Source organism: Myxocyprinus asiaticus, chromosome 30 (assembly GCF_019703515.2).
Source record: "Myxocyprinus asiaticus isolate MX2 ecotype Aquarium Trade chromosome 30, UBuf_Myxa_2, whole genome shotgun sequence".
Taxonomy (NCBI): Eukaryota; Metazoa; Chordata; class Actinopteri; order Cypriniformes; family Catostomidae; genus Myxocyprinus; species Myxocyprinus asiaticus.
In genome coordinates, this window is record NC_059373.1 from 23,059,659 (window position 1) to 23,083,161 (window position 23,503).

Sequence of the window (23,503 nt, forward strand, 5' to 3'; positions counted from 1 at the left end):
GATTAAAGTCTCCTCCCAATATTATATCATGAGGGGTGCCAGAGGTTTGCAACATCCCTTCAATATCTATAAAAAAGCCCTGATCATCAGCGTTAGGTGCGTAAATATTAGCCGAAATCAGATTTTGCCCCTGAATTTCTGCTAAAACAATAATGACTCTCCCTAATTTATCTTTAATCTGTTTGAGACATATGAATTGTAAATGTTTATTTACCAATATAACGACTCCCTTGCTCTTACTTGAGCCCGCACTAAAGAAAACATGTCCACCCCATATCTTCCCAAATTTTTCAGCTTCCTGCGGGGAAAGATGCATTTCTTGAAGAAACACTATATCATATTTCTTACATTTAAGAAAATAAATAACCTTCCTTCTTTTTATGGGGTGCCACAACCCATTCACATTCCATGTGGAGAGAGATAGTACAACTCATATTAACATTTGGCATTTTGATATAATAGAAAAAATAAATTGTGTGCCAAAAACAAAATTATGAAGACCACATTTCAACATTAATGCAACAATAAAACCCCGAACTTCCCCCCGAACAAAACAAACAGAAAAAAGAAAAAGTGCGCATTAACCCCGCACACGAAAGCACCAACTGGCGTCAGTCCCTCTAAACTCAAAGAGTCCATGTACACCTACGAGAGCCCCCGCGACAACTTTGCCATCGGATTGCTCAAGTTTGCCTCACAAATTTGTAAATTACATAACATCAAATATTTTGTAAAACAAACCCCAGCCAATAGGATGAATAAACACAGAGAACATGTAGACTCATTCACAGAACTATCTCGTAGGTGTGTTCCTTCACAAAACAAATTCCAGCTGATATAAAGCCATTCAGTTTCCTCGGTCAGACAAACGAATCTTCAGTGAGCCAGCTGATGAGTGCAGCACATGACGTAATCATTCCAATGTCTCACGAAAATACTCCAAAAATCATACTCCAGCCAACAGGAGGCATAAGCACAAGGAACTGACAGATTCATCCATAACTGTCCCAAAGTAGTGTTATTTAACAAAACAAGCTCCAACCTCTAGGCGGAACCAGCACAAAAGGAAAGGAAACACGCATCCCGGTTCCTCAGATGGTCAAAAGTCAATTCACTCGGAGGCCGCATAAAAGTATATCCCATGACTTACACAGTCTGCCAACTTTATAAAAGACATCCTTTGTGTGGGCATGTAGATATTTTGCAGTCATCCGTAGTGTCTATTCTCAATCTGGCCAGGAACTTCATTGTAAAAGTGATCTTCCATCAATGCAAAAGTTTCTTTAAAGAAAAGTGTTAATCCACAAAACAAACTCCAGCCGCTCGGTGGAGCCAACGCAAAAAGAAATAAAAATGGCGCCCAGCTTCCTCCGAAAGCCAGAGTATGTACAATGAGTCAATCCACTCACAAGAGAAACACCCAATGGTTACTCACCCATTGTTTCTATAAAAGACATTGCCTGATTGTGACATGTAAATACTTTGCAGCCGTCCTTGGAGTTTATTCTCAGTTTGGCAGGGAACATCAGAGCAAAAGTTATCTTCCACTGATGTAAGAGTTTCTTGCATTCCTTGAAACGATCGCGTTTCACTCTTGTCGAGTTCACAAATCCGGAAACAAGAAAATACTGTTAAAATCAAATTTAAAATATTGTTTAAAATAAATATTGTTAATAAATAAAATAAAATAAATAAAATAAAATATTGTTTAAAATAAAATCTTCCAAAAAAGTTTTCCTTTGCTCCTCGCCTGGTGCAACACGAGATCTTTATCGGATGATCTCAAAAATTTGGCCAGGATTGATCGGGGCCTGTCTCCCTCAGCAGATCTGTGAGCCGGGACTCTGTGAGCTTGCTCGATTTCCAGTTTATGGCCTGTTATGTCGAGTAGACTCGGGAAAAGCTCATCTAGGAATTTCACCATATCTCTGCCCTATCTCATGCTCAGGAATTCCCACAATTTGAATGTTATTCCTGCGGCTTCTATTCTCAAAATCTTCAAGCTTTTCAAGAACACATTCCAAATCATCTTTGGTCATGGGCGGATTAGCAGCTAATTCCCTCTCTGATGACTCCAAATAATCGATTCGTCTCTCCACATCTGTCACTCTAGTGACTAACTCAGAGAATTTTTTTTCCATCGCCGTAATCGATCGCCGTATTACAGCGAGATCCTTCAAGTCCGCAAATACCTTCGTCAACATCACCGACATGTTGGACAGTTGACGCTGGATTTCTTCTCCCGCCACGCCATCCAAATCGAGTCCCCGGTCCATAGGCCTGTCTGGGCTTTCATCTTGAACCCATAAGTGTCTTTTAATGTCTCCAGAGCCCGATGATTTTGACTTCTATGCCATGTTTAACTCAAACAGCAAATGTGTAAATGGGTGTATCGAATTTCACCGGATTATATCATCAAAATATTTAAAAACAATTTGCAAAGTGCGCAGAGCTGTCTCACACATCTGCCTTTCGCATGACATCACGTGGCGCTCCACAAATCATTCATTTTTTAGGAAATGCATGAAGACGTGGTGCCGTTATGGTTTAAATGTAATTGCTGTTATTAGTGGTAATGTTACCAACATTAATTTGATTTAAAATGGGATCCTCACAGATTAGCGCTGAGATGAGTGATTGATGATATATTGAGAGCACCTGGAGAGCGTACATGTTTGATTGACACCGTGAGTGAGCATATTGAAGGGAGTGAAGCTGAAAGTGCTCATGATTGCTCAAACAGTCTCTATCGCTCAACTCAATGTCTGATTGTCATGACTCACATTACATCACGTATACTCTGATTTGTATTTGCATGTTTTTTTGTTGTTTAATTCATTTTTATAACCTTTAGCAGCCTCTTTATCATCTTCCAGCTCACTGTGCAGCGAGTCAGAATTACTACCGTAATGACTCTAGAAAATGGGCAACTTAATATTCATACATGTGTAATTCTTACACAATTTTAAAAAGATACCTGCAGATTCATCTGAATAACAGTAAACAATAAGTTTAAATTTGTGAATACTTAGAATTGCCAGCAATTCACCCTCCAGAGGCCACACTGTCATGCATCAAGGGCTGAGAAAAGGCACATTCATTAGAGTAGCAGTGCATGTGTGATTCCCTGCGTACTGCAAAAAAAGATCGGCCCTAGGCGCGATTGGCTGATCACAGATTTAAGACGAAGATCAGCCGATTTACATCAGTGGCCGATCGATCGGTGCACCCCTATGAGCTACCGTAGCCTTTCTGTCAGCTCCAACCAGTCTGGCCATTCTCCGTTGACCTCTCTTATCAACAAGGCATTTTCGCTAACAGAACTGCAGCTCGCTGGATGTTTTTTTGTTTTTCGCACCATTCTCTTTACACTCTAGAGACTGTTGTGCATGAAAATCTCAGGAGATCAGCAATTATAGAAATACTCAAACCAGCCCGTCTGGCACCCACAATCATGCCACTGTCTAAATCACTGAGATCACATTTTCGCCCCATTCTGATGGTTAATGTGAACATTAACTGAAGCCCCTGACCCATATTTGTATGATTTTATACATTGCACTGCTGCCACACGATTGGCTGATTAGATAATCGCAAGAATAAGCAGTTGTACAGGTGTACCTAATAAAGTAGCCGGTGAGTGTAGTTTACTTTTGCCTAAATGTATACCAGTGTGGTTTTATTCACTTGTTTACCTGCCAGATACAGCAAAAATATAATTTTGGAAATTTAGAGGATAAAATTAGAAAACTACACTAACTAAATAAAATAAATAAATAAAAGGGTTTTTAACTACAGTAGATGCTTGAAACCAACATACAACACCACTGATAGAGAAAACGAGCATCTGTGTACACTTCCCCAAGTGACAACTAGCCCCACTCTACCCTATACTAATGCAATCATGACTGTAAAAATTGTGTGATGTTCAAGCGAAACAAGCTGATTTGCTCCCATCTGCAGTGCAAGTGTCTGTTCCCTCAAGCCACATATACAGGATGTGGAAATGAAAATCTGGTCGGTGAGTGGCAGAGGGAAAAAGAAGGTTTTAGCCCAGAAGCAATCACTTTACCATCAGTCTATTATACATCAGACACACACTCTTACATCTTCAGCTCACCTGAGGTTTGAATCACTTAACGCTCAGAGATCCTCATAACTTTCTGATGGGCGGCTTTTTTTACGAGTCTGCTCACATGGAAAATTGCTAAACTAGCACTAAGGAGGTTAATGCATCTAGCTATTCACAACCTGCTAATGTCTACTTAAACATCTGCATGGCTATAAAGCTATATCAGCAACAAAATAACTACATTTTCTTTAGAAATAAAGGTAGTGAATATACCAAAGAGGGCAGGAACCTTTGGAACCATAGAGAGACCTTCGAAAAGACAAAACAAGCTTTTATAGTCTAGCTTTGCATTCAATACAGCTTTCAAAGGTTAATCACAGATAGCACTACTATATAATGTTAACCAGAGTAGTTTTAGCGGTAGACTGCATCTAAAGCATGGCATTTTTCTCACAGTGTAACATATTTCCACTAGTCCTTACCATGCATTATTGTCACCCAAGTAACAATTTTTGCAGTAGCTGTAAAATGCAGAGGACAGAAAAAAGAAATAAAAATAGAGAGCAGTCATCATGGTGGAGGAGAAAATGGAAGAGGACAGGAATTAAAAATGAGAGAAAGAAAGAGAGAGAGTGTGGTTTGGTAAATAGAAAGATTTGCACCTTCCCCAGCATTGTAGGCCATAATGGAGCGTGCTCTGGTCTGCTTGCCCTCTGTGTTTTTCCCTGAGCAGCTGTTGGAGCACAGAGACCAGGTAGTCCAGGGACTGAGCACACAGTCCTTTGGGCAGGGCACCTCACACAGCACAGGCATGGGGAGGATGGCATCCCGACAGAGCTGTCTGTCCACATATTTACCTAAAAACAGCAAATCATAGGACAAGTTATTTTCACACATCAAAAACGTGGACCCCTTGAAGACTAGCAGGGATGGATGGATTAATCTTGAACTATTGATAATTTTGAAACTGATGTCTGACATAAAATGGCGATCCTTACTTTTTAAATAGTGCTTTTAATATTTATTTAGAATGAAAATTAATGTGTATCATAAGCTTTGAATTTATCCAATAGTTGTTTAATAGTTAATTTCTCCTTTTACACAAGTTGTCACAGATAGCACTTGTGTCTCAGTCATTTTGCTCATTCAAACAGATAGAGCAGTGCTTGCCAAGTTAATAACAGAAAAACATTTTCTGGCATTATTTGAGAGGAAAAGCATTTATTTTGTTTTAAAGTTGCTGAAAGATTGACCATATTCTGGAATTAAAACATAATATATGTGTTTAATTAAAATAAAAACAGAAGTCTGATCATTTGCAGTTAGGTCTTATTAAATGTTTTAAAATGATGGCTTTCAAATACAATGATAAATGGCTAAAATGACCAGCTAAATAAATAAATAATAATAATAATAATAATAATAATAATAATAATAATAATAATAATAATAAATAGTGGCAAGGGAGCCTTTTACCCCAAACTTTAGTGTTATAGTTATAAAGTGTAGATATAAGAGGAACAGTTTTAGAGCAACATTTGTCAACTTCTGCAAATACTTTTGAGAAACAAAAATGTTTTTCTCAGTAACAAAATGCTTATATAAAATAAACACTTCAGAAAAGAGTGCACCATATCCTGTTCATTTCAATTAAATGTTGCATTTGTAACATCTCCAGTATCTACAAACAAATTAGCCCCTTTTGCCCCTGCAAAATGATGGCTTTTTGCCTTAAATACTGTTACAAAATCCTATTTTCACTTACTGGACAGTTACTGAAAAAAACAGAAAGAAAAAAAAATGTTTTGATTTAATCACTTTGAACAAAACTGAAAATGACAAATTAGTGTTTTGTCTAAATAGAAATACAATAACTTGCATATATATTTATCATTTATATCATTTATATATAATTATATAGCAAATGTATTTAGCTATATCAATTTGCAACATTTCACAAGTTATTAAATCTTAGTTCAAATGATCTCAAAATCAACCTTTAAACATTTAGCAGTGCATGGTGATAGAAAGTAGTAGTGTAAGTTTTTCTTGCTATTTATCTGGGAGAATTAAACTCAAAAATATCTAGGGATCTTTAGCCCCGTTGCACTCTGCTTAGTAATGGATTGAAAATTAAATGCTGAAATAACCTATCCTTATAGGCTAGCAACCACTTTGTGGAACTTATCGGAATTCAAATGAAGTAATATTCATAGAACTGTGAGTATGATTGTGAAAATGCTAACACATTAAAAACTAAATCCATTCCTGTGCTGCTGCACAAGAAATACACATACAGATTTAAAAACAGGAACATGGGACAAGAAAAGTGTCAACTCATTGATAAAAAAAAAAAAAAAATAAATAAATAAAAAATTGTGTGAGCATTAATAGACTAGTCACTGTGTAAATAAATCTACCCACACAGAGAATTCACACATGCATGAAATCCACAGCCAAGTGTTGTCATTATGTCCAACCGTGCACGGAAACAGCACACACATTCAGTGCCAAGCACCCACATTCACTCATATGTACTCTTAAGGATTTCCCTTCAATAAATGAATTTCCACACTATTGCACTCCATATGCGCTTACACATACGTATATAGCCCTTAATGAAAATCGTAATATTTATGAAATATTAAGCAATATGCAAAAGGGTACACTGCACATATAGAACACCTTTGCACAGTTTTCCTCAACAGTTTAACAGTGACACGGAGGTTCTGTAGACGTTAATGTGCTTCTAGTGCACACAAATTCTAGATTACCTTATACATCAGCTCTTTAAAGTCAAATAGAATGTGACAGCTGTGCTCTCAGAAGAGAGAAGACCCAGAGATATTTGCAAACACATTAAATGCAAGCTGCTCTTAAAAGTGTGCACTTTGTACAGAGTCAAGGCCCACTGTCAGACCTTTCAAGATCAACATTACACATGAATTCATTTTTTTAAATTTTTTTTTTTTTTTTTTTTTGCTTTGAGGTAAAACATAAGAAAACATCATGACCTATTATTATTATTATTATTTTAAATTAATTAAATTAAATGAAAAAATAAATAAATAAATACAAGCAGCTCCAAAAAATAATTACACTGTAAGTACACACAGTTTATTAGTATACCTCATTACTGGTGTAATTACACTGTAAAATGAATATTGTAATTTGAATTGTGACCTTTTCTTTTTTTTTTCTTTTTTTTTTTTTTTTTTGACTGTGTACTGTCAATGTTAAACTGTGATCTTTGCATCTAATACATTACATCAGCATTTCCCAAACAAGGGGTTTGTGAGATTGTGATAAAAATATTGAATGAAATTAAATACAAATATATTTAAAATGTATATATATATATATATATATATATATATATATATGTGTGTGTGTGTGTGTGTGTGTGTGTGTGTGTACGTATTGTTAATTCATTGTCTTATTCATTAAAACATAAGAATAAAAAAAAAACAAAAAAACAAGTAAACATGCAAAGATGCTGTAAAATGTATTTTTTACAGCATCACACTCGTTCCCACAGCTCGGCATCACTTATATGCAGATTGCATAACTGTATTACTTTATTATAGTAACCGTGTTTTTTGGTAGAAACCATAGTTTTAATGCAATTAACCATGGTGTTACTACAGTAATATGGTGGTAATATAGTAACCGTGTTTAATTTTGTGGTTACTGTAAAAACCAAGGTTATTTATTCTAAATTAAGGTTAGGGTTAGGTTTAGAGGTTAATCTGTGGGATTAGGTTTATTTAACCTAAATTATGTTTATTTAGGTGTCTGTGGGACTCTAAATAAACACATTAAACACACAGCAGTGATGCCCATATACAGTATGTTAGTTTTTAACCCTGTAAAGCCTGACATATGAAAGAATTGTCAGAAAATTCAAATTTTTAGTGCCATTAGACAAACTATAAAAAGAAATCGTAGAAACATGCATTAGGCTTTATAGGTCATTATCCTCCGGAGGCCCAGCAATTTATTTTTGTGTAGGACATTTGTTATTTAAGTTTTTCTTAGCCCATACAGTGGTAAATCTTGGGGCATTATCAGATGACTCCCTGGGCTTTTCAGGAATGCCAAATGTTTGAGAGATTGGCCATGACAACTTCCTCTCCTTAGTCTATAAACATGGACTGAAATATTCCGCAGTTAATTCAGCACATCAAATAAAATATGAATAAAATATTCTTTTTTCAATAAACAATTTTTATCACATGGTCAGGATGGGATCCTTTACCGGGTTTATAAGTGCTGCCCAAAATTAACAACAAGACTCTGGAGGCTTATAAGAGGTCTTTGGAAGAAGGGAAGAATGCCAGACAGTTGGAAGAGCACAGAGGGATGCTTCATTCCCAAGGAAGAAGAATCAAGGTAGTTCCCACAATTCCACACCATCTCACTGCTGAATGTAGAGGGAAAGATTTACCTTGCTACTATTGCCTGCAGAATGACACAATATATGTTGGGGAACCACTACATTGACACAGAATTACAAAAAGGTGGAATAACCGGGGTATCAGGATGCCTGGAACACACCGACACTCTCACCCACTTCATTAGGGAGGCAAAGGAGCAAAAAGGATATCTAGCAGTTCTCTGGCTGGATCTGGCAAATGCATATAGCTTGATCCCACATCAGCTGGTTACCACCACCCTGAAGAAGTACCATGTGCCAGGCAGAATCCAAGATCTGCTCAAAGATTACTTTGGCAACTTCAAGATGATGTTCACAGTGGGCAGTTACACAAAAGAGTGGCAGAAGATAGAGGTTGAGATTGTAACAGGTTGCATATTTTCTGTCATCTTGTTCGCTGCAGTGATGCACCTGCTTGTGAAATCTGCAGAGAGGCCAAGCCGTGGACCAATGTTGAGGTCTAAAGTAAGACAACCACCTACATGAGCATTCATGAATGACATGACCATAACAACATGGTCAGTTATTGAGGGAAAGTGGATGCAAGAAGACCTCAAGTGGCTTGTGACATGGGCTAGAATGACCTTCAAACCCAGCAAGCCCAGGTGTCTAGTCCTGGGGAAAGGGAAGGCAGATAACAACATCAGATTCAAGCTTGGGGTAGAGGAGATTTCAATGATGTCATAGAAATCAGTCAAAAGTCTGGGAAAGAGGTTTGACGACACCCTCAAAGACACCACAAGAATGAAGGTGGTGGATCAGGCTGAGGAGTGGATTAAGAGGGTGGACAAGAGCAGCCTGCCAGGGAGTTATGAAGCCTGGTGTTACCAATATGGTGTCCTGTCACAACTTCTCTGGCCTCTACTAGTATACTAATTCCCCATGACCACAGTTGAGGGAATGGAGAATGGAATGGACACCTAAAGAGATGGCTAGGTGTCCCCAAATGCTTTAGTAACATCCACCTGTATAGCTCATGTACCAAATTACAACTCCCATTTAGAGGCCTAGTCAAATAGTTCCAGGTGACCAAGGTCAGGCAAGTGATATTCCTTAGAGATTGAAAAGACATCAGGGTGAGGACAGTGGGAATTGAGGTTTGCACTAGGCGGAAACGGTCGGCCGCAACAACATTCCAGGAGGCAGAGTCCAGATTACATCACTAAGACATTGTCGGTGCAGTAGCAGTTGGACGATTGGGCATTGGGAGAATTCCACAGCCAAGGTTCGGGGAAAACTAAGCCAAGATAGAGGAGGGAGATGATCCAGCTTAAATTATGGCACATAGCAGAGGAAGGAAGGATGGCAAGAGTAGTGGGACAGTTGCAGCAAGGGAGGTGGACACATTGGGATGGAGCCAAAGAAAGGAAGATCACATTGTCAGACATGTGGTCAATTGAAGCAAGCAGGATATGACTCCTGCGGAGTGTCTGCGACATCCTTCCTAGTCCTACAAATCTGGTCACCTGGGGATTGAAGGAAGACCAAAACTGCATACACTGCAGAAAACCAGCAAACCTGGAACATACAGTATTCTGTCCTCATGCAGGAAAGTACTGACAGAGGGAAGATACCACTGGAGGCATGATAAGGTGCTTACAGCACTGGTGAGACTTCTGCAAGAAGCCACACAGAAAAGTAGGAAAACCCAGAAAGGCCCCAAGTATACCCACTTTGTAAGGCGTGGAGAGAAAGCCTCAAACACAAATGAGAGTGCCTTACTTGGACTCGCCTCAGACTGAGAGGTGAAGGCGGACATCCAGCGGTGTCTCATATTCCCTCAGGACATAGTCAACACTTCGTTCAGGCCAGAATTTTTAATCTGGTCAAGAACAGCAAAGACTATCATAATACTGGAGCTGACAGTCTCGTGGGAAGAGCGCATGGAGGAAGCATACGAGAGGAAGCTGCGGAAATATCAACTGCAGGTGGATGAAAGTGTCCAAAAAAGATGGAGATCAAGGTGCCTGCCAGTGGTGGTTGGCGCCAGAGGCTTCCTGGGACAGTCACTTTGGAGAGCATTGAAAACGCTGGGCATCAAAGGGCAGCAGAGCAGGAAAATCATCAGTACAGTCGGCCAAGAGGCAGAAATATCATAGCAGTGGCTGTGGTAATGGAGAGAAGAGCAGTGGGTCAGCCACCTGGTTCAAGTCGGTATGATCAACCTGGCTGGCGCACCCTTCAGAAGATGTTGTGATAGTGAAGGGAATCACCTGAGGATGAACCAGGTTGCAGCTGTACATCCAGCTATATTTCAACAAATTATGCAACAAACACTATATTGACATTTTAAAAAGGGAAATTGTAAAACTTTTTTCGCAGGGTCTCAGGAACCTATGGTAAGATGACATCAGAATAGCTTACAATGTAAAATAATGAAATCTTTATAATGACAGAACAGGCTGCATGTATGAAAATACACAGAATGTTTAGTTCACACTTTAAATATACTTTATATAAAGTATACGTCAGAAATTTAAAAGCTGTTTTTTATAGCGGGCATGCATGTAATGGGGATTGAGAGATATACCTCATAAGCCTGTTGTATCATATTTTATACATGTGGATTTCAACATGCTTTTTCAATAAAATAATATACACAATTTTAACCAAGCATAAGTTGTTTATATTCAGCAAATACTAATTTATTAATTAAATATCAGTAACAAATAACCACTAGGTGGTGCCATAAACATGTGAAACTTACATACCATATGTTTTTTGGCTTTTTAGCTTGAACAGAAAGTGAAACAGGAGCCTTCAAACATTGTGTATCACATTTGATACATACAGCATTATAGGTTTAAATATGGGTGCAAATAGTATCTGACACTATGTGCACCAAGGTTCAATTGTTATCTACCATTATTTGCACCAGGGTTGGGGTGAAAATAATATCTGCCACTATTTGCGCTGTGGTGTAAATAGCATATTTATATCTCATTAAAAGATAGAGAATTTTTCAGTTTTAATATATGACACCAGTAAACCAGAACAAAAAAGCAGTGTTTTGCTCATATAGGTCATCTGAAAGACCTACTTTTGGACACCAACCCCTCTGGACTGTGCACCAGCCCTTGTATCGATCAATGAACCCCACCCCTGAAAAGCCCAAAGTGACTGAAAACCCACTGAGTCAGATGACACCGCGGGACCCCATGGGACACCACAGATCCAATTTCATCAGCACCAGCCAACAGAGATAAAAAATTGAGAGAAGAGGAGAGGCACTGGGGAACAATGAGGAGCGGTTGAGAATGGGGGTGGGAAAGAGTTAGACTTCCACACACCACTAGTGTGGATACACATTCAAGAGGAGGCATTCCATGTCAGGAAAAAAAAATAAAAATATAGTCTTTTACAGACATTCAAGTGCCTTGTTACAGGTTTGATTGGAAATCAAGACAAATTAGGTCTTACAAAATAGATCAATACACCAAAAATCCTATTCAACATTTTCACAACAACATATTTCTATGGCATCAATTGCTATGTGATAATCATAAATTTTTTTTAAAAAAAATAAAATAAAATAAAATAAAAAAAGTTCTGTTTAATTATTATTAGGGCTGACAATCAGTTAAAAGTTTTAATCAAATTATTTAGTACATAACATGCCGATTGATTAATCTAATTAATCATACATATAAATATTTGCTAAGACACTCAAATAACAATAAATCATTATACATTTTTTAATAATTATAATTATATTTTATAAATCTAATTATTCAGATAATTAAAATGCAGTACATTACTGTGGCAGATTATTTGTTTCCATATTACTGAACATGTCTTTCATTGGCCTACAGTGCACAGCAATCCATTTTGCAACTGAATTAGTCAAACTTTCCGAGATAGATCTATTATAAGGGCTTGTCTAAGGACATGTTAATGTACACATGTATCAGACAGACACTTTTGGAGCATCTCACTTTGGATGTGTTGCATCATAAACAGTGTTTTTAGGTCTTTGTGTCATGTTAATCATAGTTTGAAACTTAGAAAAACACATCTCGGGATCCCTGCATTCGAAAAGTGTGCTCCGTCCAACAGTGTTTGAATGCAATAACGTCGTGTGCTGTTGCTACTGTCAAGCAAGCCTGAATTTATTTTGTTCTATGTACTGCTGCGTGTTGCCTATAAAGCTTATGAGTTTTGCTTACTGCCCCCTGCTGAAAACAGGTGGTAGAAATATTCCTTCTTACGGTCAAGGGTCATGATTATTTGTGTTCATTTTTTATCATGCTTTTTTAATTTATATAATTAATCACTGAATTAACGTGTTAAATTTACAGCACTACCAATAATGTATGATATGCCAATTAGTCAAATGTATTATAAATAATGCATATCAAAATTTGCTGAGAAAATCCCCTAAATGAAGATCATTTAAGGACATTATTAAAGCAGATTAGTAAATCATTGAATAGATGTTACAAAAAATACTTGTAGAGCCGAGGAGGGCGGGGCCAGGCTGGAATGATGCACGCCGGTCCCCAATCAGCCTGATGGGGCGCGCGAGGGATAAAGGCGGCCAGGGACAACAGTTCGAGAGAGAGAGAATTACAGGCAGCTGTACTGTGTGTGTTTATGGTGGTGTGTTTTTGTTTAAGTTGTTCATTAAATTATTATTTAAGTTCTCAAGCCGGTTCTCGCCTCCTCCTTTCCCTCGAACCCCCTTACACTGGTGCCGAAACCCGGGAGGGAGGAGGGATTCCTGTCGCAGAGTCCTTGACACTGCCGTCCACCCAGGGGAGCGCCGCTGACATCCGATGGGGGATGGAGTAGCCCGACCACCCGGACGCGGGGAATGGCCGCCGTCCGCGAGGAGAGTTGGGACTGGACTGCCCGACCGCCTGGAGTGAGGGAGCCGCTGCCGGGGGTGGAGGAGTGCCCTGCCGTCCCCCGGGAACGCGGAGGGGTCGAGAGAAGACCGCCGTCCATGGGGGGGAGGAGGGAAGCGACTCCCCGACCGCCTGGAGTGGTAGGGCCACTGCCAGGTGCAGAGGAGTGTCCCCACGGGACGCCAGGAACGCAGAGGGGCGTTCTGTCCACTGGGGGTCGGAGGTCTGACTCCGGTCCGCCCGGGAAGGAGCGGTTGCCGTCCGCCTGAGAGGGTGGAAGAGTGAACGAGGACCACACGACGGCGCATCAGAGAACCGGTGAGTTTCTTTTTCTCTCTCTCCTCTCTCTCTCTCTCTCTCTGTCGCTCTGGGTTGGCATTTCCCTCGCCTATTTTGTTTTTGTTGTTGTTTTTCCCCTCCTGTCTCCTCCCAGGTCGAGGAAGGCGGAGATGACCCGCCAGCAGTCGGGGCGCAAGGCACGGCCCCCGGAGAGGAAGGGGGGATGTACGTCATGCCGGGGACTCCCCGGCCTGAGGCAATGCCGGGGGGAGTGTAGAGCCGAGGAGGGCGGGGCCAGGCTGGAATGACGCACGCCCGGTCCCCAATCAGCCTGATGGGGCGTGCGAGGGATAAAGGCGGTTGGGGACGACAGTTCAAGAGAGAGAGAATTACAGGCAGCTGTACTGTGTGTGTTTATGGTGGTGTGTTTTTGTTTAAGTTGTTCATTAAATTATTATTTAAGTTCTCAAGCCAGTTCTCACCTCCTCCATTCCCTCGAACCCCCTTACAATACTTTAGGAGTCAATATATTGTTTGTTTTATTTTCATTTAATTGAAATCTATCACCAGGCTACAGTACACCATCTGTAGGGCAAATTCAATTTTGCATCAAGTTTTTCAAACTTGCATCATATGTGCCACATTTTTAAGACACCATAGCAAGTTAAAAGTAGTTTCACTTAAAAAAAAAAATAAATAAATAAAAAAAAAATTAAAAAAAACTTTGGAGTGTTTCCTGTAGCAGTTGATGGAGCTAGGCTGACTGTAAAACCTACAGAAACGTGCTTGAATTGCTCCAATGGTATAAAATTCCTTGTTATTGGGCAATGGGCATGATTGAATGCATTAATCATGATTTGTACTGTGTATATATATCTATCTATACTGTATATCTATAAATACTACAAATGCTACAAAATCCTTAAAACTTTGCTGAGGAAAATGAGCATTAAATTCCAAATGTCTTCTAAAATCACCTAGCGAGTAAATGCTGGGAGAAATGTAACATCAGCTGTACATCTACCCTTTATGCATCTCAGATGTGTTAAATCTCACCTGTTCCCTGATGGAAAAGTACCAGACAGCACCTGACATTTCCTCTATCGAGTGCTGTCACATCCTGATGAGGCTGCACACTACACTTCTCAAAGTTAATGAGGGAGAGAGGGAGTTCAGATAAATGCAAATTGACTCAGAGGAACATGCAGAGTTAATTTTATTTATACGGGCGGCTCTACACCAGTGCCAGAACAGCATTTCACCATCTTAACTGTGAGGCAGAAAATAATAATAATAATAATAATATGAATAAATGATATTATTCCTCTGTGGATATATACATATAGACCATATACAATACACTGATCAGCCACAACATTAAAATCACTGACAGGTGAAGTGAATAACATTTATTATCTCAGTACAATGGCAAATGTCAAGGGATGGGATATAAACTCAGCAAAAAAAAAAAGAAAAGAAACATCCTCTCACTTTTAACTGTTTTTATTTTCAGCAAACTTAACGTGTGTAAATATTTGTATGAACATAAAAAGATTCAGCAACTAAGACATAAACTGAACAAGTTTCACAGACATGTGACTAACAGAAATGGAATAATATGTCCCTGAACAAAGGGAGGGTCAAAAACAAAAGTAACAGTCAGTATCTGGTGTGGCCACCAGCTGCATTAAGTACTGCAGTGCATCTCCTCCTCATGGACTGCACCAGATTTGCCAGTTCTTGCTGTGAGATGTTACCTCAATTTTCCACCTAGGCACTTGCAAGTTCCCAGACATTTCTGGGGGGAATGGCTCTAGCCCTCACCCTCCGATCCAACAGGTCCCAGACGTGCTCAATGGGATTGAGATCCAGGCTCTTTGCTGGCCATGTGCAGAACACTGACATTTCTGTCTTGCAGGAAATTATGCACAGAATGAGCAATATGGCTGGTGGCATTGTCATGCTGGAGGGTTATGTCAGGATGAACCTGCAGGAAGGGTACCACATGAGGGAGGAGGATGTCTTCCCTGTAATGCACAGCAGTGAGATTGCTTGCAATGACAACAAGCTCAGTCCGATGATGCTGTTACACACCGCCCCAGACCATGATGGACCCTCCACCTCCAAATCGATCCCGCTCCAGAGTACAGGCCTCGGTGTAATGCTCATTCCTTCGACGATAAACGCGAGTCCGACCATCACCCCTGGTGAGACAAATCCGCAACTTATCAGTGAAGAGCACTTTTTGCCAGTGCTGTCTGGTCCAGCGAAGGTGGGTTTGTGCCCATAGGTGACGTTGATGTCTGGTAAGGACCTGCCTTACAACAGGCCTACAAGCCCTCAGTCCATCCTTTCTCAACCTATTGTGGACAGTCTGAGCACTGATGGAGGGATTATGCATTCCTGGTGTAACTCGGGCAGTTGTTGTTGCCATCCTGTACATGTCCTGCTGGTGTGATATTCGGATGTACCGATCCTGTGCAGGTGTTGTTACACATGGTCTGCCACTGCGAGGACGATCAGCTGTCCTTCCTTTCTCCCTGTAGCGCTGTCTTAGGCGTCTCACAGTATAGACATTGCAATTTATTGCCCTGGCCACATCTGCAGTCCTCATGCCTCCATGCAGTATGCCTAAGGCACGTTCATGCAGATGAGCAGGAACCCTGGGAATCTTTCTTTTGGTGTTTTTCAGAGTCAGTTGAAAGGTCTCTTTAGTGTCCTAAGTTTTTATAACTGTGACCTTAATTGCCTACTGTCTGTAAGCTGTTAGTGTCTTAATGACTGTTCCACAGGTGCATGTTCATTAATTGTTTATGGTTCATTGAACAAGCATGGAAAACTTTGTTTAAGCCCTTTATAATAAAAATCTGTAAAGTTATTTGGATTTTTACAAAATTATCTTTAAAATACAGTGTCCTGAAAAAGGGACATTTCTTTTTTGCTGAGTTTATTAGGCAGCAAGTGAACAGTCAGTTCGTGAATTTTGTGTGTTGGAAGCAGGAAAAATGGGCGAGCGTAAGGATCTGAGTGACTTTGACAAGGGCCATATTGTGATGGCTAGACGACTGGGTCAGATCATCTCCAAAACAGCAGGTCTTGTGGGGTGTTCCTGGTATGCAGTAGTTAGTACCTAAAAGTGGTCCAAGGAAGGACAACCGATGAACAGGCAACAGGGTCAGGGGCTCCCAAGGCTCATTGACACGTGTGGAAGGCGAAGGCTAGCCCGTCTGGTCCGATCCCACAGAAGAGCTACTGTAGCACAAATTGCTTAAAACTTAATGCTGGCCATGATAAAAAGGTGTCAGAACACACAGTGCATTGCAGCTTGCTGCGTATGGGGCTGCGTAGCCACAGACCGGTCAGAATGCCCATGCTGACCATTGTCCACCAATGAAAGCACCTACAATGGATAGGTGAGTATCAGAACTGGACCATGGAGCAATGAAAGAAGCTGGCCTGATCTGATGAATCACGTTTCTTTTTGATTATGTGGACGGTCGGGTGCGTGTGCGTAGTTTACCTGGGGAAGACGGCAGCAGGATGCACCATGGGAAGAAGGCAGGCCGGCAGAGGCAGTATGATGCTCTGGGCAATGTTCTGCTGGGAAACCTTGGGTCCTGGCATTCATGTGGATTTTACTTTGACACGTACCACCTACCTAAAGATTGTTGCAGACCACGTACACCCCATCATGGCCACTGTGTTCCCTGATGGCAGTGGCCTCTTTCAGTAGGATAATGTGCCCTGCCACACTGAAAAAATTGTTCAGTAATGGTTTGAGGAACATGACAAAGAGTTCAAGGTGTTGACTTGGCCTCCATATTCCCCAGATCTCAATTCAATTGAGCATCAACGGGATGTGCTGGACCAAAAAGTCTGATCCATGGAGGCCCCACCTAGCAACTTACAGGACTTAAAGGATCTGCTGCTAATGTCTTGGTACCAGATACCACATGTTGTGGCTGACTGGTGTAGAAATTTCTTTAAAAACTAAAAAAGAAAATATTCATTTAAAACCTCATATGAGACTCCAGTAAATGTAGTGTGCTACATTTAGGATCAAGTTTGGTTATTAGCAATAATTAGTAATTATCAAAGATAATTATTAATTATTAAAATCAATAGAACATTGATGAGAATCTGTAACATTTGCTGGCACTGGCAATGACGAAGACGTGAAGATGAAGAACCCAAGTGCAGTTTATTTACAAAAGTGAATCCAAAACCCTAACTATAAACGTGATTTAACAAAAACATGAACTTGACTTGACTTGACTTGACTTGACTTGACTTGACTTGACAACATTCACATCCAATACTTGACCACTACACAATGGAAAACATGAGGCTTAAATACAAGACATGGGAGAACATAAACCAATGAACAAACAGAACTGATAACAAGATAATTAAACAATAAACCAATGAAAACATGACACATGAACATGGAGGGAAAACAAGACATCACATGACTAGGGAACAGGAAATAAACTTTTCAAAATAAAAGACATGAATCAACAAAATACACCTGACAGAATCAATGTTAGCTTTTCTTAATCCTTTAAAAAAAAACAATTATCAAAGATAATCGTTAATTGTTAACATCGATGAAACATTAATTAAAATTAACACTAGCTTATTGATCATTCAAATTCAACAACCATAAAAGATAATTATCAATTATCAAAAATCAATAGAATATTAATAAGGATTAACATTGACGGGGCACCACCCTGAAATCAGGGACTAATAACCGAATATTAAAACAGTCTCAATATTAGATTGTTTTCTTAGGAAAATCGACATCCGAAGAATATCGATTTTCGGGAAAAAAACAATGAATGTAGGTTTGAATCCGAGCACTGACATCCTGTCAGCATGACACAGGCGTATGCAAAACAAACCAAAACACTTCTCTTTGTAATATAACAAAGTTTATTTATGCAGTAATATCAATTAATAATTAATACAATGCAGTCAATAAACTTCTGACTTACAACTACAAACAAAACAGTGATATGTTTAGATATGGAAATAAAAATAATCCTATAACACATAAGGTGTGTGTGTGACAGTGTGTGTGTGTGTGTGTGTGTCAGTGTGGTTAGTGAGAGTGAGAGAGAGAGAGATTATTAAGTGACAGCCCGAAAGCTGATTTCGCGATAGCTGGAGAGAAAGCAGCCATGTTCATCACTTACGAGCGGGGCTCGTAAAAGTCCTGCGTTATTTGACTCTAATGGATGAACTCAGTTTCTGTCTCACCCGCGATGGCGAAAATGCACAACAATCCAATTTGGTTGGACCACAATACAGCAAAACAAATTTGTGATAATTAATACCATGAGTATTAATAATGAGCGGACATGGCGGTCCGTAAACTGTACAAGCAAAAACCTTGAAATACAAGAATAACACACTATAATATTCTATCTCTGCCCAGACGTAACCTCTTACTTGAATCGCATGAGGACACAGGTAGAATGTATTTTCCTCCGTCCTTTAACTTTGACCCAGTTCCTTGAGGCTCGGGTGATGACGGGGGGCCGTTTTCTCGCTCTGTCGGTGGGCGGTACAGCTGTTGATTCTCGGCGGGCTGGCGGAGAACTCAGAAATGTTGACTTGATTGAAGATGGAAGGGAAATCTTTAATCTCTTCACTTCTGTAGGCAAACGGATGAAGTTGCGAATTGCTCGGCGGTCTCCTTCAGATCCGTTAGAGTGTTTGGTTGAACACAGAGTAATCTCAACTCGTCCAGCGAGATGGAGATTGTATGGCTACAGTTTCAAGTCGGACATTACTTCCTTGTGCCACGAGGTTGCACCGGAGAGCAGCAAAAGCTACGTCTTTATTCGGTGAACGAAGTCACTGGAAGCGAATTCTGGAAGCATTTTCCGAATGATTTGAACTCCTGATGATGTCATGTTTGAGGGGCGTTCTGTTGTGTGCCTCATCCAATAGGAGTTGAGAGCTCGAACCTTTAGAGGGCAAGACTTCATGGATCTGTAGTCTGTTTTGGACTCCCTTTGTTTGATTTTGGTCTGATTTTTATCAGTAAAATGTATGACTTAGAAGGTGGGGGCTTGAGTTATGTTTTTACGACTGTGTTAGGCCTGCCTTTGTCTTCTATCTAAATACATGAGGCCCAACAAATGTATATGCTGAAATTAACATTAATTGAGATTAATAAATGCTATAACAGTATTGCTCATTGTTATAAAAGTATTGCTCATTGTTAGATCATATTACTGTAAATTACTAATGTTAATGAATATAACCTTATTCTAATGTTACCAGATATCCTATATGTTTCTACATGTTCTACACATGCTATAGTTCTTAATGTGGCCAATTAGTTTTATAACTTGTATCTATTTTCAAAAGAAATGTCTTATATGATCTTTGGTTGACTCATTTGCTTCTATGGAGAGTAGTATTTTTAAATGTTATTAATAAATGTTCATTTACAGTGTTACTGAGAAACACTTTCAATTAAGGTGTGTATGGGTTGGCTGAAAGTCTTTGTGGGATGGTTCCAAAATATATTTTTGTATTTACATAAAGCTTGAAAGAATAGTTAGTACAAGATGATCTGTTTGTTAGTTTAGCTGTGTGTTTATCAGTGTGAAAATCACTGATCTTTGAAATGTTCAGTATACATTCTACAGGCCACTACAGGCTATAGAATTCCACATACAGATTAGTTACTGTATGTGGCATGTTAGGGAAGGTGTCTCTGGGTAACTGTCTAGGAAAAGAGCTTCATTCTGGGGTGGGGGGTTGGGGATGGAGGTGGTTGTCGTCTCTGTGGTGACAGCTGAGGCACCGGCAGTATTACACCTTCAGCTGGTGTGAATGGGATGCTTTATTATAAGCCTTGCAAATCTGATTGAGATGCACACACACTAGTGTCTTTCTCTGCCTTTCTCTCTTTCTTTCTCCCATGAGTCTTCATTAGCCATGTGAATGCTGAGGTTCTGGAATGTCACAGTAATTGCCACGACCATACACTGAAATTTACATTTACAAGGAGCGAAATGTGAGGATGTAAAATACAATTACGGTGTGCGCTCATAATCGATTCATTAATGCAAGCCGAGTTGTTGCCGAACCTCAAGACATTAACGATACAGAAAGCAAAGATAAAGAAGTCGCAGAGCTGGTGGTTCTATTTTAAACATTGAAAATTCTACTTGTCCCTCACATCCACAATGATTTAAGGTTAATTATTTTTGATGAGCTGCACTGAATAAACTAATTTCATTTCCAGATGTTGGCAGCATACTTTCCGTCTCTTTCACTAAGAATTAATTTAATCCTTTATTAAAATATTTGCTCAACTTTGCTCTAGTCTCTATTAGATTAATTAATTAGACTGGAAGAATTAGAATTACAGTTTTGCCGCACTGAATTTTGCTCCCTCATCAAACTCACCACGATGTCCACAAAATCTCATTAAAATGTTTTTTACTACAACAAAGCTGGGCTATTTGACTCCTAAAAGATCTGTGCTTACAGTAGCTGTACAAAGAATATACATCAAAATCAAAGCATGCAAGAGATTTTTTAGCCCCACACCACCAGATAGAAGCTGCTGTTGACAAAAGCTTTTTTATACAGCAAGAGCAAACAACCTAATAATTCCCAAACCACCAAGAGCTTACGCCATATTAAGTAATTGAAGCTTTGTGTTATTTACTCTCCAGTACGCATTTGTTTGTGTGAGTCTATACATATTTTATTATCAGTGTAGTATAGTCCAGTGATTCTCAACTGGTGGGTCGCAACCCCAAATGGTCTAATAGGTTCTGAAAGAAATTGCTAAATGCAAACAATACGACTTTCCATATAATTGTACACAGGGGCGTAGCAGTCATTTTAAAGTGTGTGTGGGGTGGGGGGTGGGGGGGGGGTGGGGGGGCACAGCTGTCAGTAGGTGGCTCGCACAGACCCAACACTTACAGTGCAGTATTAATATTTTACAGTGTAGCACGGAGGAGGGTGGGGCAATTACCTCACAAACATAACGTAAAAAGCATATATTAATGAAGACTCATGCGCTGATATAAACTCCACTTACAATGTGTGCTTAAAAGAAGTATTGTCTTTTGTTTATTTTTCTGCAGTGCATTTCACGTAATGCTGCCAATCAAGAAGGATATGCCGATAAATAACTATTGTTTGTGTGTTCCTCATCTCTAGATTATTCATTTAGACCAACATCAATGCCGATAAAAGACGGATAAATGAGCATTGTTGAAAGCAACTTTGTAGAAATGAACTGAGCCGCGTTGATTATACTGTCTGACTGACGGCCTATTACATAAGAGCCGTTTCGGCTCATGAAACTCACCTGTGATTGGCTGGATGGTTGCTCAATCAGCCCAAAGAAACAAAACACAAAGAATACTGTATACAAATCCACCATTTGGACTCGGTATGGGTTTAGCTTGGGAAAGTGCGGGGGACACAAATCACCTTTTTAAAGAGTGCGGGGGACATGTCCCCCACGTCCCCCATGGCTGCTATGCCCTTGATTGTACACATTCAGGATTTATAAGCTTATGAACATTTAATAAAAAGGTGAAAACATTTCCCCTAAAACTTGTTGCTGATTTCAAAGGCAGTGTCCTTTACAAAAATTGAGTTCTGGCAAACTTCCTGCAAACTTACTGCAAACTTGCTTCAAATTTGCCGCAATTCGCCACTCATTATTTTCACATACAAATGAGCTTTGCGTCAAACACTTCATTGTCACCAAAGGTTTGCTGCTGGTTCACCACTGCAAATGTCCGGCAAAAATTTTCAACGAATCGCAAGTTAATTGGCATGTGAAAATTATGAGTGGGATATTTGCAGCATGTTTGCGGTTTGTCAGAACTTTCGATTTTTTGTAAGGGGTGTCAAATCAAACTATACGATATGTTGGTGCAATTGATCTATCATTCTGTAATAGCTAAATAAAATTAGACAGATGCCAAAATGGACAGGTTGAGTGACATGCCCTCATTCTTGAAAACCATAAACAAAACTATACAATATGGTTTTGTATAATACGGTCCCCTACTGGACAATTACAGCGCATGCTTGTTTATATAGAGCAGGCACTACAGAATTGCTGAAATGCATTCTTGTAGGAACTTTATAAAGGGGCTCAAGCACGTTAAGCAGATGCTTAAATCCTGTGTTCTCGATGACTGTGTGTGGTCGCATATCTACAGCAATAAATTCTCCTATGGCGTTTGTTATCACTTTAGCTCTGTCTGAGCTTGCAACGTGAGGCTGCTTGAACACCATGGCGAGACTAACTTGCAAAGGCTGTAAGCTCAAGAGACACATGTGGATGATGTTTCCGCAAATGAGTCATCATGTTAGATGTGCTTCCTGACACATACCCAACTTTGGAGAAACAGAGCCGACACACAGCCTTCATCCTGTACACTACTCATTGCCTAGTATTACAGTAGTTTACTGTGAAATCATAATGCTCCCAAACAACAGATTTTAGAGACAGTGGTGGGTCTTCAATCTCTAGCTTATTTAAGTCCGACTTATTTATATTTTGTTTACTTCCATCACAGTTGGTAAAAATAGCGAGCTAACTGGTATAAACGTCCCATGCATTTATCTGATCTGCATTTTCTAGTGTAAAACTAGAACCACTGGTTTAGTCTTTTCAACTTGGGCATTAGTGTAAGCTGTTGGTCACAGTTCCAGGCATGTGCTTGTCCAAAGGTAAACTGTATTTTTCTCTGATCTCAAAGATGGTGCAGATGGTGCTGGTGTTGGTATACTTAGTCAACCCAATAACATTCAAATGCTATTGGATAGTTGCAGGACTTTGGGCTAGTAAGACGGTAGACCACTTTAACA

General features: G+C 39.7%; 1 protein-coding gene across 1 annotated transcript in view; it reads right to left on the reverse strand.

Moving 5' to 3' along the window:
• LOC127420834 (thrombospondin type-1 domain-containing protein 7A-like) overlaps nucleotides 1–23,503 on the reverse strand; it is a 228,482-nt gene that overhangs the window by 72,258 nt on the left and 132,721 nt on the right. The window contains exon 7 of the mRNA XM_051663396.1: nucleotides 4,735–4,929. Coding sequence (XP_051519356.1) covers nucleotides 4,735–4,929 — 195 coding nt within the window. The remainder of the gene's footprint in view (nucleotides 1–4,734; nucleotides 4,930–23,503) is intronic.